This window comes from Haplochromis burtoni, unplaced genomic scaffold (genome assembly GCF_018398535.1).
Source record: "Haplochromis burtoni strain Fernald_Lab_line unplaced genomic scaffold, NCSU_Asbu1 Contig_115, whole genome shotgun sequence".
In the NCBI taxonomy this organism is placed as follows: domain Eukaryota; kingdom Metazoa; phylum Chordata; class Actinopteri; order Cichliformes; family Cichlidae; genus Haplochromis; species Haplochromis burtoni.
The window spans coordinates 1,757,609-1,772,422 of NW_024582476.1; the positions used below are offsets into that span (position 1 = coordinate 1,757,609).

General features: G+C 43.4%; 1 protein-coding gene across 1 annotated transcript in view; it reads right to left on the reverse strand.

Moving 5' to 3' along the window:
• Nucleotides 1–1,017: 1,017 nt before the first annotated feature.
• The window catches only part of LOC102307016 (peripheral-type benzodiazepine receptor-associated protein 1), an 83,633-nt gene continuing 69,836 nt past the window's right edge, over nucleotides 1,018–14,814 (reverse strand). Inside the window, exons 24-36 of the mRNA XM_014335541.2 lie at nucleotides 13,679–14,068; nucleotides 12,420–12,575; nucleotides 11,277–12,086; nucleotides 10,667–10,766; nucleotides 8,345–8,487; nucleotides 7,577–7,745; nucleotides 6,851–6,919; nucleotides 6,174–6,221; nucleotides 5,410–5,436; nucleotides 5,191–5,312; nucleotides 5,034–5,105; nucleotides 4,758–4,862; nucleotides 1,018–4,241 (exon numbers count right to left, since the gene is read on the reverse strand). Coding sequence (XP_014191027.1) covers nucleotides 3,927–4,241; nucleotides 4,758–4,862; nucleotides 5,034–5,105; nucleotides 5,191–5,312; nucleotides 5,410–5,436; nucleotides 6,174–6,221; nucleotides 6,851–6,919; nucleotides 7,577–7,745; nucleotides 8,345–8,487; nucleotides 10,667–10,766; nucleotides 11,277–12,086; nucleotides 12,420–12,575; nucleotides 13,679–14,068 — 2,526 coding nt within the window. The 3' untranslated portion in view covers nucleotides 1,018–3,926. The remainder of the gene's footprint in view (nucleotides 4,242–4,757; nucleotides 4,863–5,033; nucleotides 5,106–5,190; nucleotides 5,313–5,409; nucleotides 5,437–6,173; nucleotides 6,222–6,850; nucleotides 6,920–7,576; nucleotides 7,746–8,344; nucleotides 8,488–10,666; nucleotides 10,767–11,276; nucleotides 12,087–12,419; nucleotides 12,576–13,678; nucleotides 14,069–14,814) is intronic.

A 14,814-nucleotide genomic window follows, 5' to 3' on the forward strand; every position in this document is an offset into this window, starting at 1 on the left:
GGAAACACATTTGTATTTAAAACTTAAAGGTTTTGCAAAGTTTTTCTTTGAGACTATGATTGAAATTCTTAAACGTGTCTTTCGGATCTTTCTGTCCGGTCCCATTTCAATGTGATCAGAGCTGTCGTGTGTTATTGGTGGACTTATTTTAAACGCCTCCTGATCGAAGAGAACAGCTCAGACAGAAAAGCTTACTCATGGCTGCTAAAATGGCTTCCTCAAGATAGCGCTTCCTCTGGCAGTTTGCTCCAAAAACAAAACAAAAAGAACAACTAATTTTTGCCTCACAGGGTTGTTTTTTTTTGGTTTTTTTTACATTTTTTTAGTTTGTTCTTCAGAAATGTAACCAGACATCTGATGAATTTGAAATAATTGCGTGGAAACAGAAGGCACGCAAGTGTTTCAAGAGGAATCAGGAAGTGTGCTTTTTCTGGTTGAGCATGAGCAAGGGCTGCTGAGCTGTTAAGCACAGAGGTTTCAGGTCGGTCTATCTGTCAAGGGGCGGGGGAGGGGAAGGGAGGGGTGGTTGGTGTGTGTTAGTGTGTATGTGTGTGTGTGCGCAGCTGCCAGAGCAGGTGCACAAAGAACAGAGAAGTGGGAGAAGACAGAAGATGGAAGAGGAGCGGTGGATGTACAGTGCAGTCATCCATAAAGTAGAAAGCACTACTAAACTCCTCGCCACAGTGTAGTGTTTCCTACTTTATGGATGAGTGTACTGTTGGCTTCAGGGAGAGCAGAGGCCCGACATGGCGCCCCGCGCAGGAAGTTGCAAAAGAGGAAGCTGCTTTGTCTCGCACGGCCACGCTCTGCCCAGAGTGTTGCAGCAGTTTGTTCACATGGGCAGCGTGCGGCACAGAGCAAAGCTTGCAACTCTTTTTCCGCTTTAGATCTCATCTGTTTCACCTACCACATGTGCAATGTATGATCTGCTGATATGAAATAAAGATAAACATTCAAAAATCGGGACCTTGTGTTTCAGCTTCTTTTTCAAATTACCACACATGACACACACAGGTGTTTTCTGTGAAAATATACATAATTTATTGCTGTAAAAAGATCCATTTTGAAAGAAACCGTCACAATTTTAATCCTTTTAGTTCTAACATCTTCATACACCGTTCCTCCATCAACACTGCCTGGGCATGCATAAGAAAAAGAAATCTGAAAAACAATATTAACAAAAAATATTTACACACGAGCTTCCAAAAATGGGTAATAAAAACATTTATATATATATATTTATATATAATATAAAAAGGTAAATCTTACACTGGTTTCAAACAAATGAATGAATGAATAAATGCAGCTCAGGAAAGATTACAAAAAAAAATCTGCACTGTATGAAAATAGTCCCAACACTGTTCAGTATATACAGACAGCTCCTACAGCTCCATCTCCCGCTGCATCCACCATCTACAATTCACGAGGGAGCCCGCAAAGACGGAGAATGTGACAGCAACATAAATAAGGCCAAACATGGGTATAACATTAGTATGCATGCAATCAATAAACATCCTGTAAACAACAGATTAAGACTAAACAAGGTCTTCGTGTAAGGCTAAATATGATCAGCTGAGCTAAAATACTGCCTACAGGGGTCCTACAACATATGGAGGGGGAGGGGGATGCCTATGTTACTACTCAGCAGGTAGAGAAATAATTGTGCATTAAAGGCCGTCAAATCCAACACAAGTACAAATGGTTGCTGTACATTTCGGCAACTGTTAAGCATCCGCCCTTGTTTTGATTCTTAAAAAAAAAAGAAACACATGAAGAAATCAGACAGTACAGCCTCGCTCTTGCCTCTGTCCCGGCTACTTCACATCTAAAGTGTCAATCCAGCCCCTGTCTTTTTTTTTTTTTTTTAATTCTTGGCATCATCATGCTCCCTTTATTTTAACACTGACAAAATTCAAACATTCATCACATTAAAGAAAAGAAAAAGAAAATAAATAACGTGCCTCCAGCTTGAGCCTTCACTCCACCTGCCACACAGGCCTTCAAGCCAGCGCTAGTAAACCAGGGAAAGCACCGAACATTTTGGCATCTCCTGTTGCTTTTTCAACAACCACACGCTCAGCATGGAAAAGGAAAGGTGTGAAAACCTGAGAAGCTACCTAACAGCCCTGTGTGTGTGTGTGTGTCAGCACGGCTCTGTGTTTGTTCTCCTGCAGTCAAACGCAAGAGCCGCCATTGCTCAAGCTCTACTTTTTGAAGAAACTTTGACAGTATTGTGATGCAAATGTGCGAACAGAAAAACGCTGTGTGGGCTGAAGAGGGATCACGTAACACCATTCAAATTGACTACAGTTATGTGACTCCATTTACACGAGGAGGCAAAACTAAACACACATCAACAACTTATTGCAGAGTCTATCACATTACAGTAGTGCAGCTAACCACCACAGCAATGACTGAAAACTGCTCATTTTAAACGCTGTTCTAAGAAAGTGCTGCTCTGTGTGCCACATTCAAACATCACCACACCCCACAGGCTAACACTGCTCAGTATCTATGACCAGCTACAATATTTTCACAGTTTTCATTTGGGACTACAGATTAAGCAGAGCTGCAACAGTAAAGCAATTGTTGATTAATCATGACGTTTTCACACTGAGAGATGTTGAAGCTGTTTGTGTCAAAACCCAGTTGAGCCACCATGCATGGCATATGATGGCTCAACCCCCAAATACAGGGAAATTAAGTTCAAAATCTATTTATTTTTCAAGCACCTGCCTCCTCATATACAGGTTAGTCCCACAGACACAAAGCAGGAAGTGGGCTGAAAGGGGTCACACATGAGTTTATTCTAGTTTAGCTTCTCAAACATAATCACTGACTCTTCTTCTCTTCTTTTGGAGTCGCACTGAGCTGCAGGGATCTAACGGGCATCCCCCTGGTTTTAAACTAAATGACTGACCGATTAATCAACAAATACTTCATTCAGTTGCAGCTCTGTTGGCTACTGCTCATTTCTGCACACTAACACTCACACACAGATGGCAAACAAGTAACAGTTAGGTCAGTTATGACTGTTGACACAGCCATCAAGAGTTCCTGTATTAATGTCTGAGAAAGGCAACTGTTTTCAGTCTCACCAGCGATTGTGTGGCTTCATCCACACACACACACACACACACGCCAAAGAAGGAGAACCCTTCACATTCTTTACATTGAACGCCAACAAACAGTCAGGACTGTTAACCACAAATGCCACGATGTCTTAGCTCTAAACTACACATACCAAAGTGGATCCTTGCTGTCTCTGACAGCTCTAAACCTCTAATTTTACGCCCCGATGCCACTTCATGCGGTGTGACCACTGTTAGGGCAGGAATCCGATACAAATAAATATCATGTTCTGTACAAAGTAATGTATAAATACTCTTAAAGACAAGAAACACAGAGAGAAGCATCCATTCAGGATAGATAGTGCATTCTTAATAATGACACAGAGGAAGAGACGGCGTGCTGCCTCTGTCTGTTTGTTTCAAATAATAAATAAAGTGGCACCAGTACATGAGCATTAAAGCTAACACTTCATTAGCTGTCTCTGAGTTGGGATGACGTCTTCTCTGTTCCGTATTGACTGTTCTAAATAAAGTCAGTCCTAAAGGAGATTCAAACGGCTTTAAAGCCTCCAATGAGTTGAAATTTTGCAAATGCTCAGATTATTAGGAAGTAATTGCTCACTTCAACATGCATCTATACATGCTCTTGTGATGCCGTTGGGTGTTTTAGGGTATTCTATATTTAACAGCTGGTCTAGCAGTGCTCTAAGGCAAATGTAGAACTACTGACAGTTAAAGCATCAATTATTAGATCTGATAGCTGCTAACTGCACCGACTACCAACTGAGAATTACAGTTACAGAAAAAGTGCTTTTAATGTGACACAAGTGTTGTGTGTCAGATGTCCAAAGTTTGTCATTCTTTCTTGCTGGATCCCAGCTTTTTGAACAGCTTCTTGCCTTTGGAGAAAAAACCTTTTTTCTTCTTTCCTTGCACAGAAGATTCGGCCTGTGCAGGGCTGTCCACAGGACGGGGGTCTGAGGCCTTCACTACAGCTGGGCCCAGAGCAGGGTCCAGGTCTAACGTGGGGCTTGCAGTGGGTGCCAATTGGGGTTGTAGATCTGTGTGCTCTGTCATGGCGGGGCAAGCAGGTTCAGTTTGAGGGGGCAAAGATTCTTCTAGTGTTGATGGCCCAGATTCTTGTGGCTCTGTGGAAGACGTCCAAGCATCCTAGGAAAAAAGTAAATCAAGAGTTTAAAAAGCAGCAAAGCAAAACACTGTTGAAGTTCATTTACACAACATGGGCTCATCATTTCTTCTATTAGAATTAATATTTGATAAAGGAAACAGTAACAGGGAGACACAGAGGAAGAAAGATTTCAACTCATCCTGTGGTTCACATTTAGGGGCAGGATCACAGAAGCAGTGTACAGCTACGGGTTGAGAAGGTTTTAAGGAGGAAGTAAACAGACAGCGAGAGCGTTGATCGCCTAGAAACACTTACGATCAAGTCTCAAAGTGTACAGAACGTTTTTGCTTCTGGAAAAGGCCATGCAGGAAACAGTGAGATGAAAGAAATGTGACAGAGCAGAATTAATGAAACAAAACAGGTTTAAAGAAACAACAAACTCAACAACCAGAAATTAGACATACTTGTGAGTGATAACAAAAAGAAACACAGAAATCTGGGATGTCAGTGACTTGTAACCATGTAGGTCAGGCCATTGCCCACAGTTTCAAAGCTACCTGTGACTCTTTCTTGGGTTCAGGTGCAGGCTGCACAGGAGCATCATCTGGGACGGCCTGCAGGAAGTTGGAGGGGACGAGGCCTCTGTGGCCATTTAAGTCACCCTGAAAGAGAAGGTGGTAATTTGATGAAATGCACTCTCTACTACAAAGGTATTTTATAAGTGGTACAGCTACAGCCAGTAAAGTTAAGTTTTAAGCAAAGTAAAGTTAAACGTTTTAAGAGCCACATAATATTGCAGTCATGTCGGATCTCCTAGTCATTTTCAGACTTACGTAGAAGAAGCCATCTTCGTCCATGTCACCAAACACATGTATGATATCTCCAGCACTGAAGGTCAGCTCAGCCTGGACAGGGGCATAACAAACAGAGCAGGTAATCAGCAAACATTTCAGCCCCATAAAGCAAAAAGAAAGCATCTGCAGTCCTAACCTCTATGTCGGTGTTGGGGGAGCTCTCTCGTGGGTCATAATCAAAGATGGCGACCATCCTTCGGGCTCCTGGGGCTGGCTTCCCCACAGCTGCAGTGGCTGAGGGATCCACCTGGCTGGGATCTGTCAGCCAATGAGAAAGGGGGGTGGGTGGACAAACACTTTTTTTAGTACAGAGTCCTGAAAATGGGCATTTCCAATAAACTGATCGTGTACGTACATTCGACTCGCTCAGCATCATGCTCAGCTGAAGGAAAGTCACATCAGAACAACAAGAACAGAAGATTAGCAGAGAGAGTTAGCATTTGTAATTCATGAAAAAGGTGATGGCAGCCTGAACTGTGCTGCCCCATTAAACATAAGTCGGAGCAAATATTTATCCTGAGGTGGGGAGAGTAAATTACTCTGCAACACTGTTAGCAAAAATGGAGACAAATGGATGTTATTAGATGAAAAGAAGGGACAGAAGGGACTGTTTGACCTTTATAACTAAGGGTTAATGATAAGCCGTTAAAGAGTAACTATTATGTGATATTTAATCTTTGTATGATCCACAGTTGCTCACACACTGGGAATCAGTGGAGCCTCTCAGTTCAACCATTGGCTGAAACAAGCTGCTTTTAACTCCTTTCACCCTCCCTCTTCTGATTGGCTGCCCCTTGCAAGCAGATGATTTCCCCTGCATTTGATGCATTTTCAACTCAAAGAAGATGGATTTATTGTTAGTGTTCCTTACTTTTAATGGGTTTAAAGGCCAAGAGTCAAACGTACTCTAAAAAGGATGAATGAAGGCGACATGATCAGCAACTCTGAATACAGTTCTCATGTTTACAACCATTAAAAAAAACAAAACAAAAAGAAAATAGAAAATAACAGAAAATAACTCCAGCTGCAGCAGCAGGTAAAGGCATGCTGTCCTCCAGGGCACACTGAAACAGTCACCTGATCATGCAGGTGCAAACGGAGGCGGGCAGAGCTACAAACCTTGACTGGAGGAGTTTACACTCTCCTCGCAGATGTCTGCAGACTTGACTGGAAGAGACGGGGTGAAGGGAAAAGAGTACAGGAAGAGTCACAGAATGACACAAGGCACTGTCTGAAAATAATCCTGCAGGTCATCACACAGGCAGCACGCAAAGTCACAGGTGGAGCGCAGAGGGGAATGGATGTTTCAACAAAGTGATCTGTAGGTGACCATGTAATTCAACTGTGACACAGGAGCAGGAGACAAAAACCTTCTTTGAGGTTCTTAATGAATTAGCAACACATGGCAACATCCTGCTACTATATCCGTGTATTACATGCATAGCCAATGACAGGACTCATGTATGTGTCTTTGAACTTTTGAAAAGCTGTTGCACACTTAACCTGTGGAGAGATGGTAGCATAAACAGCCTTTAAATACTTGGCTTTAATTGTAAAGTACGAAACTACTCGACAGATACTCCATTCATAATGGAAGTATTTGCCCACAATTCTAGGAAGCTGTCTGAATTCATTACTTGAGTAGCTGGTTTAAAAATCCCCCATGCCCCAGTTGCTGAATGGCAGGCAGCAAACTGAAAGAGCAAAATCTAAAGTGAAAGAGACAGAAAAAGAAGCAAACCAGAAGGGAGGATAAAGGAGAGAAGCGGGGGGCCGCAATCTGCAGCGAGACACACCTTTCTTGGATCGTCTCGGTTTCGGCGGTGGAACGGGGCGACGTGGAAGCTGTGCGTGTGTGCGAGTGCCTTAATGGAGTTTTAGAAAGGAAAACCAAATAATAATAATAATAAAAAAAAGAAACACAGATGTAATTTTTGAGAGCAGCAGACCACATAAAGTAGACAATGAAAAGCCAGTGGAGAGCTATTTAACACATGAGAGCCAGTGAGCAGCTGACACAGCAGTGACAAGTGGAAGTGAAAAGGTTAAACCATCTGCAACAGCACAGCTCTGGGTACAAAGCAGGAAACAGAAGCAAAGTGTTAGCTTGATTCTGTTCGGTTGCTTGCCACAGAGACTTTGCCTCCCATTTCATTTTTAGACTCCTGCAATGGTTACTATTACCTTATTAGCAGAAAGAACATAAGAACATATTCAATATTTTGGGCCAATTTTAAATCAACTTAAAACCAACTGTCAGATGTTCTCCAGAAAATGAAGACATCAACAGAAGGATTGAAAATGACGGATATTTTAAAGTCACTTTTCAAAACATTGAAGTTTTGCAACAATTGTGCTGCCATTTTCACTTCCCACTCAAACATGAACAGGAATGATATAATGAGTAAAGTATTAGCATTTACATCATCAGTAACAGACAACCAAATCACCTTTAAATGGCAAAACAACAGAACTAATACTGCTGTGTTGGGGGAAAATGTCTGACTAACACAGTCACATACCTATCTTCTCTATGGAAGCTGCTGTGGATAAGAAGCCCTGCTGCAGCAGCTGCTGCCGGGTCTCCTCATCCTCCACTTGGATCTCAGACACCATGTTACATGGCACATAGCCCAGACAACCGCCTGACTCTCCTCGATAGAACCCATCTGCATCTTTATCTCCATAAACCTGAAGGAGGAGGAAATGTATCAACTAAAATGATTTGTTTTAACTGATGGCATATAGATTTTATACAGGTCAGCATTACATTAATACTCCAGAATGAAATGGGTGCATTAAATGTCCCTCTAATGTGCAAGCTGCATTATCCTCTGAGCTACAATTTGCACAACCAAAATCAAAATCAGCCCTTTTAAAATACATTTTCAAATCTTTGCAAATAAAGATAAAAACCAAACAATGTTAAAAGGATGAATTACATTCAGGCCTCATTAAAGCCATAATCACTTCTTGTTATGAAACCTTCAGCAGCGTGATAATTACTTTAATCTGTGGTTTCCACTATTTCAGTATGCAGATTTCTGTCACTCTCTTGCAAGACAAGAAGGCCAGCAGTTTTTTGGTTAATGCTCCACAGCGTCTTAGCTCATGTAACCATAACCTAAACTAATGGGGATGATAACAAAGAAGGCTTTAAGGCTTGTGAATAACCCACAGCAACCCTGGCAACTATACAAACATGCAGATTGAGCTGCATGTCTAAAACAGGAATGCTGTGAAATCAGAACATGCTGAGCCATCAGGGCCTGAGCAGTGTGTGGACATACTTTGATGATTTGTCCTTCGCTGAAGGGAAGCTCCTCCTCAGCAGCGTCAGGATTGGGTGACATACTGGCAGGGTCATATGAAAAGAGGGCCACAAAGATGCGTATGTCATTGTCTCCTTTCGTCTTTGGTGATTCCACACCACCTGCACACACACACACACACACAAATGATTAGAATTTGCAACAAGCATTTCACACAGGACTGATATCAGAATCATAAAACTTTATTAATCCATAAGGAAATTATGTGGTTACAGTTGCTCCAAGACAATAACAACAGTAAAAGACTGAACTAAATAAAATAATACAATGTATTACATAGTTAGAAATATAAAAAATAGCTCTAATATATACAAATAGTTATAAATATCCAGAATAATACAGATTAAATATATTCTGTAAAACTTTGTTATTTTACTGTAGAGTATGTGCAAAGGGTGTAACTATTGCATTAGATGGAGGAGTACAGGGAGATATGCATAGGCGCGAACAATTTCCTGTGTTGTTCAGTGTTGTATTTGGGTAATCTCAGTCTCTCACTGAACGTGCTCCTATGACTGGCCAGCACCTTCTGGAGTGGTTGAGAGGTCTTGCCTAGTATTGTCCTTATCTTGGACAACATCCGCCTATCCGACACCTTAAGGGAGTCCAGCTCCATCCCCACAACATTATGGCCAATCAGTCTGTTGGCATCTGCGATCCTCAATCTGCTCCCCCGACATGCTAAAGCTTTCTAGATGGCACTGGCCACAACAGACTCATAAAAACAGTTGTTGAAAGACTTCAGCCAGCTCAGAAAATAGAGATGACACTTGGACCTTCCTGTAGAGTGCAGTGGTGCTTTTAACCCAGTCCAGTTTATTATCTATGTGTACTACGAGGCATTTATAATCCTCCACAGTGTCCATATCGACCCCCTGGATTGAAACTGGGTCACAGGTTTCCTGGTCTTTCTAAAGTCCACAATCAATTCTTTGGTCTTTGTCACGTTGAGCTGCAGATAATTCAGCTCGCTCCACGGGACAAGGGAGTCAACCGCACACTTGTATCATTAAATGATACCAACAGTGTACATAACTCTTATTCTGAATTAGTTACTTTGTGGAAGTATTTCCCTTTAATCCCATGCAATTTATTTTATAGGTATTAAGATGCAATTCTCTCTTACTATTATAATATTGGCTATTTCAACACAACAGAGTTTGCAGAGCAGCCGTGCTTAGCTTGCAGTGAATTCTGCAAATAGAACTGCAAGCTTGCACCTCCCCCACTGCCCACCAACTGCGTTGCCATGAGCAGCGTTCGCCTAGCACTGGCATGTCCTTAAAAGAGGTAATCAAGCTAAACCACTGATCCTAAGCTGTGTGAGCCATTTGACAAACGTGCACACGCTCACAAACTCCAACTGTGGAATAAGGTGTCTGACCCACTCTCCAGTTTAACTTTCAACACCTTTACTTGCAGACCAAACCTAACATGTAAAAAACAGTCCTAGTATAATTTTAGAGGTGCTTTTAATACAGTGCAAACTACGCAAAGCAGGCAACAGATACGCACTATTGCACAAAAGATTCCAGCAGTGTGATTAAAAGCACTGCCACTGAAGCCTATGTGACAGCAAGAGACAAATTTGAAGAGCTGTAGTGAGGCTTTAAGCTGCACTCAAGAGATGCGTTCTCTATCTCATTAGAGAGAATCAGCCCATCTGTGGCAAGAGTCACGGGCAGACGACTCGCACACTTTCACATCCTCACTGATTTTCTAGTAGATAGAACAGAACTTCTCCCTAAGCCCTTCCTCTTATCTGTGCACGTGTTCACTTGCGCATATATGTGTGCAGTCAACTGTGTATTTATCAGAACAGCCAGGTTTGCTAACTCAAAGGGCAACTTGTTGAATCAACAATGGGAAGCAAGTGAGACGAGATCTGGAGGAAAGAAGAGAAAAGCAGAGGGGTGTGTACGTCCAAACTGCGAGCCATTTCTCTGCTGGCTAATCGAGGTTACTATTTTAATGTCTGTCACTTCCTCCTGTCATGACAAGCCACTTTAGGTTAAGCCGGTTCTCAGCTTAGCGGCCTCTCTCTCTCTCACTTCACTCCACTGCAGCTACAGCACCTCCTTCTCCCTAAACCCCCACCCCACCCCCTCCTTCCTACACAAGGTGCTAATCTGACTACCTCCATGTGACAGAGGGGGAGGTTTGCCAACAGAAACCACAGGTGTGTCAGCACCGTCTCACACCCACTGTTTTCGGTTAAGAAAAGAGAAAGTAATGAGAAAGAGGGGAAGCACAAACACGAAAGGGGAAAAGGCCTCTGACCTTTGAGATTCCTAGCCTGCAAGCATGCGGGTTTACAGGAAAGCTCTGCTTGGCCTCTCCATGATGGACGTGCTTCAGCTGGAGGGATCTGGCTGACCTCCTGCTCAAGAATCAAAAAAGAGAAAAGAAATATGAGGTATGATGTTTAAGCACTACATGGGAGGAGAGGAAAATTATTAAACTGTTTCTTATTGGAGCAGAGATCAGAGTCACATCTAATATATAACACACTCCAGGGTATTCTACATGCACGCAACATAAGCATATTATTTTCTTGCACTGCAGCAGTATTAGCAGACGCACACCCACGCATCAAAGCACACTGACTGTAAACGAATGCAAGACAAGGCAGTCTGGACTAGTTTAAAACACAGAGATGGGGTTTCAATGTGCAGGAGAATAGGAAAGCAGCAGGAATGAGTGCAGTCACGCAGAGGGGGAACATTAGCTGAATCCACTCGGTAGCAATGTATTGTGTGTAGCCATGTATTGGCAAAGTCTATTGAGTGGAAGGGTTATGAGTTTTCCTCTAAAGAGCTCAAGGGTTGATTAGCACAACTACAGAGGAGAGGATGGGTCTGGGACGGCACACCAGCGGACCAACATTTACCAGCGGATCAGCCTTCGGCCCTCGGCGCTGAGGAGGTCTGCTGTGCTCCATTTGGGCCCCCTCTACCCACCATTCAGAGCTCATCTGCTGCACCACCACCTCCCTAGGAGTATATTCCACAGGCTCCTCATTGTCATCTGTACCGTACTCAACATCAATCTCCACCCCAGGACTAATGGGTGACTTCATAGTTCGTACTGTTTTGCTGACTGGGTAGGGTCTTGGTGGGGTAGGGCCATCACCGGGGTTGGCCGCAGCGGCAACGGCCATCTGACTCCTGAGCATGGCCTCCCTCCTAAGGCGGTCACCTAGCCCTCGAAGCAGTGTTTTGTCTTTGCTAGTGTGGGTTGGCCGAGGAGGACAGCGGGCAGAGACCCGTCTGTTGGCAGGACCCTCATATAAACTTGTGTCTTCTGCTTCCGGATAACTGACGGTGTCCACCGTTTCTGCATAGTGTACTCTGTGCTGTGTCTTAGGCTTGACCTGCAAGGCCCCGTGTTTGGGTAAAGGCTCTTTAATTAGGGATCTGGGTTCCTGGTTGAGGTGGTGATGGTGAGGGGGGATTTGTGGGTGTGGGTTAGGGTGATGTGGAGGGCCAGGATGGAGGTGTTCTGGGTTTCTGGAGTGGAGGTGGGTGAGCTGTGGCTGATGCTGGCTGCGGCGACTTAAATGCTCTTCTTGACTGCTGTCCTCCTCCTCTGTCATCTCGGGGATGCTGAACAGCTGCTTGTTGGGGTAGACATAAGGAGGCAACTTAAGGATCTTTTCAAGAACTTCCTCATCACTGTCTGGAGCCTCCGACTTACACAACTGCAAGGGCCACAGTTTTATTCATACAAGATTGGTTCGGTGAAGGTAGGATGGAACATTATAATGTTCAGTGAAAATAAAGCAAGTGCAGACAAAACGGATGAGAACACCATCATGAAGAAGGAAGAGAAATGAAAGAGGAAGGAAAAAACCAAGAATCACAATCAGACACAATCATGATTCCAACAGAAGAAACAAGGCCTCAAAATGAGAACTAAACTCTGGAAGAAAAATTAAAAGAAGCATGTTTTATTTAAAAAGCAGAACTTGGAAAGTATCTCTGCAAACAAGCATGTGTATAGCTGCGGTCATAGTACGAAATAATTTCTTTACCCTGTTAGCTCCAATTGTGCATCCCCTTGCCTGTACTTCACCGAGGTGGTCAGAGTAAAAGTCCTCTTCCTCTTCTTCCAGGATGTCTGACAGATCTGAGTGGCTGTTGTCTGCATGGTAGTCACTGGGAGGTTCAACAATCCCTCTGACATAACTCTGAGGAAACATTACATCATGCACAGAATGAAATAATATCTATGCATCACAGCTTGAAAGGGCGCAAATGATTGTATATACAAGACTAGAGCATGGAAGGTGTTTATATGGCCTTGGCTCCATGCATCAACGCATCAATCAATATGTTCAATATGGTCTTAAATTTGCAGCCAATTTATTAACTTTTAATTATTTAGGGCTTCTTAATAAGTGCGTAAAACAAAAAACTTGACATGTTGAGAGTTGATGTTGTTCTTCTACTTTCTGCAACTCCCTTTAGGGCTCACCACAACAGATCACCTGCCTCCATTTCACCCTACACCTACTATCCTCTTCTGTCACACCAGCCACCCTCTTCGTGTCCTCTTTAGCCACATCCATGAACATCATCTTGGTCTTCCTCATTTTCTCCTACCTGGCAGCTCCATCTTTAACATCTTTTGTCCAATATGTCCACTATCCCTCCTCTGCACATGTCCAAGCTACCTCAGCCTTGTCTCCACAACAATCCCACCTCCGTCTGATAGACATATATCCAATCTTGTATATTCTGGCCACTCACAAAAACATCTTAGCACCTTTAACTCCGTCACCTCCAGGTACACGTCCTGTTTATTTTAAAGTCTGCATATATGAAACACTTTCTATTGGTTGGTTATGGAAACTACAAGTTGTGAGTCTTGATGCATGCTCAATCATCCAGATAAGGAAATCTCAAAAAGTTGATTCTGTTCATTTGCACAAAGTGTTTTCAATGGAAGAAACGTTTCACCACTCATCCAAGTGACTTCTTCAGTCTCCACAAGTTTGGAGTATAAAAAATATCTGTAGCCTACGACTTCTTGAGTAATACAACAGAATCTCAGGCTAAGATGTTGACTGTTGAGTGTCTTTGTGGGTAATGTAGGGTTGCAATGGCAGAGCAATATCCTTTAAATGCCTTATTCCTTCAAATCTGATTTCACCAGTGTATAATCTACACTGAAGTTAGGTGCACCTCTGAATACCTAAACTATAATCAGATTCAATAAACAGACACTTAGAGTACATGTTACATTTAATTTTGTAGTAAACAGCAATAACCCAGTTAAAACAAGGCTGACCTGTTGCCTCCTGCAGTACACTGGGTCTTGGTCCTGTGTCAGGAACTCCTCGATGGACACCAAGCGGGTATTTTCATGCTCCTCCTCTACCTCTGACTCCAGAGGAGAAGTGCTGGGGGGACGGATGAGGTTAGTGTCCTTAGGGTTAAGGAGATCTGTAATTGGGGCTTTGGGTGGTGTAGGGATGCGTTCAGGGGTCCCAAGCTTGGCACTGGGGTCCTCGATGAACTCTGTGATAGATGGGAATGGACGTATAGTTCCAGGGCTGTCGGTGTCTCTGTGCTGCTCCAACACAGGTGCTGCTGCTGCCACTGATGGAGCCTGAGCAGGTGTCGGTGACGCTACTGGAGATGGCTGAGGTGCTGAGTTGGCCGGGGAGGTCACATTAACCTGGAAATGGAAAAAAATAGTCAGACAAAGGTGTTTATTATTCTGTCTGTCAAAAAGGACAGGACGCCTCAATCTAGCGTATTATTTACACTTTGGCAAACTGCAGCCATTAACAATATGCTGGATTATCTAGTCAAGTCAAGTCAAGAAAGCCTTTATTTGTCACATACAAGTTGCCCTGCAGAGAAATGGGTCCCCCCCCCCGACCTTACATACACAACACAGACATCACATGGGGAGACAGGTCGGAGAAAAACACTGAAATGTACAATACAATGGGCAAGACGAGGAGGGGAAAAAAGAGACCTCTACTCATGCTGGGCTCCTATGGGGGGACAGCATGAGAACAGAAAACAAAAAAACTCCTCTGCACATAGAGCACATAAATGTCCACATCACAACATCATGAAGCATGTGACAAGCAACAGGGGTGGGTAAGGGGTGAGAAGTAAGCCGATCCAGACACAGCCATCCTGCCCTGCAGCTATTCATCCAGCGCCGGGCCCAGACCTGCCGTCCGACTCGGCCTTGGAGATAAGCGTACAAGGGCGTTTGGAACAAAGAGTCTAGACACAGTTTGTTATCAGGGGAGAAATTGTTTGTTATGTTCAGCTCCAGCCTTGAGACTGCAGCTGGCGCCGATATGGTAGCCGCATGAAATAATGGTGGTGTTCTTGCTTTAGTGTGAACCACTGCATGTCAATTTTACAGTCGATCTAATGTCCATCACTGGTTCCTCACCATTC